This window comes from Bactrocera latifrons, unplaced genomic scaffold (assembly GCF_001853355.1).
Source record: "Bactrocera latifrons isolate USDA-ARS-PBARC rearing strain unplaced genomic scaffold, ASM185335v1 scaffold_2257, whole genome shotgun sequence".
NCBI lineage: Eukaryota > Metazoa > Arthropoda > Insecta > Diptera > Tephritidae > Bactrocera > Bactrocera latifrons.
In genome coordinates, this window is record NW_017535805.1 from 1 (window position 1) to 3,039 (window position 3,039).

Genomic DNA, 3,039 nt, shown 5'->3' on the forward strand with positions numbered 1-3,039 from the left:
ATACTGGGCAATCAGCTACTGATAGGCATGACATTACTGCAAGAGTGTTTAGACGAAAGCTACAGTCTCTAATGGATTTCATTGTAAAACATAAAGTTTACGGAGATGTACAATGTTTCATGTATTCTGTGGAATGGCAAAAAAGAGGCTTGCCTCATGCGCATATTTTGATTTGGTTAAAACAAAAACTAACCACAGATAAAATTGATCATATTATATGTGCTGAAATTCCAGATATAAATGAAGATCCAGAATTACATACTACTGTAACCAAAAACATGATTCATGGACCGTGTGGTACGTTAAATCAAAATTCTCCATGTATGGTTGATGGTAAATGTTCAAAAAACTACCCAAGGCAATTAATTGCTGAAACAATGACTGGAAATGATGGATATCCATTGTACCGTAGAAGATCACCAGAAGATAATGGAAAAACAGTCACTGTGAAAATAAATAATCAAGATGTGGAGATCGATAACCGTTGGATAGTTCCGTATTCCAAATTATTATCGAAAACATTTAACGCACATATAAATGTTGAATATTGTAACTCCGTAAAATCCATCAAATACATATGCAAATATATCAATAAAGGAAGTGACATGGCAGTATTTGGAGTTGTAAATCGAAATGATGAAATTACTAATTACCAAATGGGAAGATACATTAGTAGCAACGAAGCAGTTTGGAGAATATTATCATTTCCGATTCATGATCGCCATCCAGCTGTTATTCATTTGTCAGTCCATTTAGAAAATGAACAAAGTGTTTATTTCACTGAAAATACTGCTCAACAAATGGCCGAACGATCACCAGCAACAACACTAACTGCATTTTTCAACTTATGTGAAACAGATTCATTTGCAAGAACATTGCTTTATTCAAATGTTCCTAAATATTATACTTGGAATGCATCATCAAGGTCCTGGGTACGAAGGCAACGAGGAATACCTGTAGATGGATATCCAGGTGTTCATTTGGGTGATGCAATCGGACGACTTTACACTGTGCATCCAAGTAAAGTGGAATGTTTCTATTTACGTTTACTCTTAGTTGATATTCCCGGCCCAAGATCATTCGAAAGTTTGAAACGAGTTAATGGTCATCTTTGTTGTACTTATCAGCAAGCATGCAAAGAATTGAATTTGCTTGAAAATGATAATCAGTGGGATGCAACTCTTATGGATGCATGTGCAACAAGTTCTCCACACCAAATAAGAACACTATTTGCCATCATTATTGCTACATGTTTCCCAGCAAACCCAAAAGAATTGTGGAGTACTTACCAAGAATACATGACAGAAGATATCCTACATCAAGTACGTCGCATTACTGCAAATCCAAATTTGAATTATACAGATGAATTATATAATGAGGCATTAATTAAAATCGAAGACTTTTGCCTGATGATTGCAAATAAAACTCTGAGTGAGTTAGGTATGATCGCACCAAATCGTCCGATGCATGATGCATACAATGCAGAATTAAGACGTGAAAAAGAATATGATCGAAATGATCTGAACACATTTGTAACAACAAACCTACCAAAATTAAACACAGAACAAAGGCAGGCATATGACACAATTATAGACAATGTTGCAAATGAAAGAGGAGGAATATTCTTCTTAGATGCACCAGGTGGGACTGGAAAAACGTTTTTGTTGTCGTTAATTTTGGCCACCATTCGATCACAGAATAATATTGCATTGGCTTTGGCATCATCTGGAATAGCGGCAACTTTATTGGACGGCGGTCGCACTGCACATTCTGCATTAAAGTTACCATTAAATATGCAAGTAAATGAAGAACCAACTTGCAACATTTCTAAAAATTCTGGAATGGGAAAGGTTTTACAAACATGTAAAATTATTGTATGGGATGAATGTACGATGGCTCATAAAAAATCACTGGAAGCCTTAAATAGAACACTGAAAGATTTTCGAAATAACACAAACATATTTGGTGGTGCACTAATTCTATTGGCCGGTGATTTTCGACAAACTTTGCCTGTTATTCCCAAATCAACAGCAGCTGATGAATTGAGAGCGTGCCTTAAATCTTCTAATCTGTGGAGATATGTTCAAAAACTCACATTAACTACTAATGTTCGTGTGCAGTTACAGAATGATCCAACAGCTGCTGAATTTTCCGAACATTTGTTGCAAATTGGAAATGGACGAAAGCCAATTGATAAGAATACAGGCATGATCACACTTCCAACTAATTTTTGTACCGTAACAGAATCAAGAGTACAATTAGTGCAAAATGTATTCCCAAATATTGCACAAAACTATCGAAATCAAGATTGGCTAAGCGAGAGAGCTATATTAGCTGCCAAAAATGTCGATGTCAATGAAATCAATGCCAGTATTTTGACTCAAATTCCAGGTGAAGTTGTCACCTATAAATCAATTGATTCAATCACTAATCCCGACGATGTAGTGAATTATCCAATTGAATTTTTGAATTCACTTAATTTGCCTGGCTTGCCACCACATCGTTTGCAATTGAAAGTCGGCGCAGTGATCATTATGTTGCGAAATATCAATCAGCCGAAACTATGCAATGGGACAAGATTAGCAGTGAAACGGACAATGAACAATGTAATTGAAGCAACAATTTTGAAAGGCAAATTTAAAGGTGAAGATGTTTTGATTCCGCGCATTCCAATGATTTCAACAGATTTGCCTTTTGATTTTAAGCGACTTCAATTTCCCATTCGCCTTGCTTTTGCTATTACAATCAATAAGTCTCAAGGTCAAACACTTCAATTATGTGGAATTGACCTAACTTATCCATGCTTTGGACATGGGCAACTGTATGTAGGATGTTCTCGAGTAGGGAAACCATCGTTACTTTACATTTATACACCGCATGAAAATAAAACCAAAAATTTTGTGTATCAGAAGGCTTTAGAATAAGTTGTTAGTTTACAATCATTAGAGTAAGTCACTAAAATAAATAAAACATTGTTATTAGAATAAGTCACAAAATAATGGCCGAGCATGAATTAAATGATGAAACAAGAAAAAAACA

At 35.3% G+C, this 3,039-nt stretch overlaps 1 protein-coding gene across 1 annotated transcript; it reads left to right on the plus strand.

Annotated features, from left to right (window-relative positions):
• Positions 1-1,298: 1,298 nt before the first annotated feature.
• On the plus strand, positions 1,299-2,606 carry LOC108968698 (the record flags this gene model as incomplete). The annotated part of the gene is made up of 2 exons (XM_018932873.1): positions 1,299-1,799; positions 2,121-2,606. Coding segments are annotated over exons 1-2 (987 nt in total), but the record flags the coding sequence as incomplete, so codon positions are not given.
• Between the last annotated feature and the right edge of the window lie 433 nt (positions 2,607-3,039).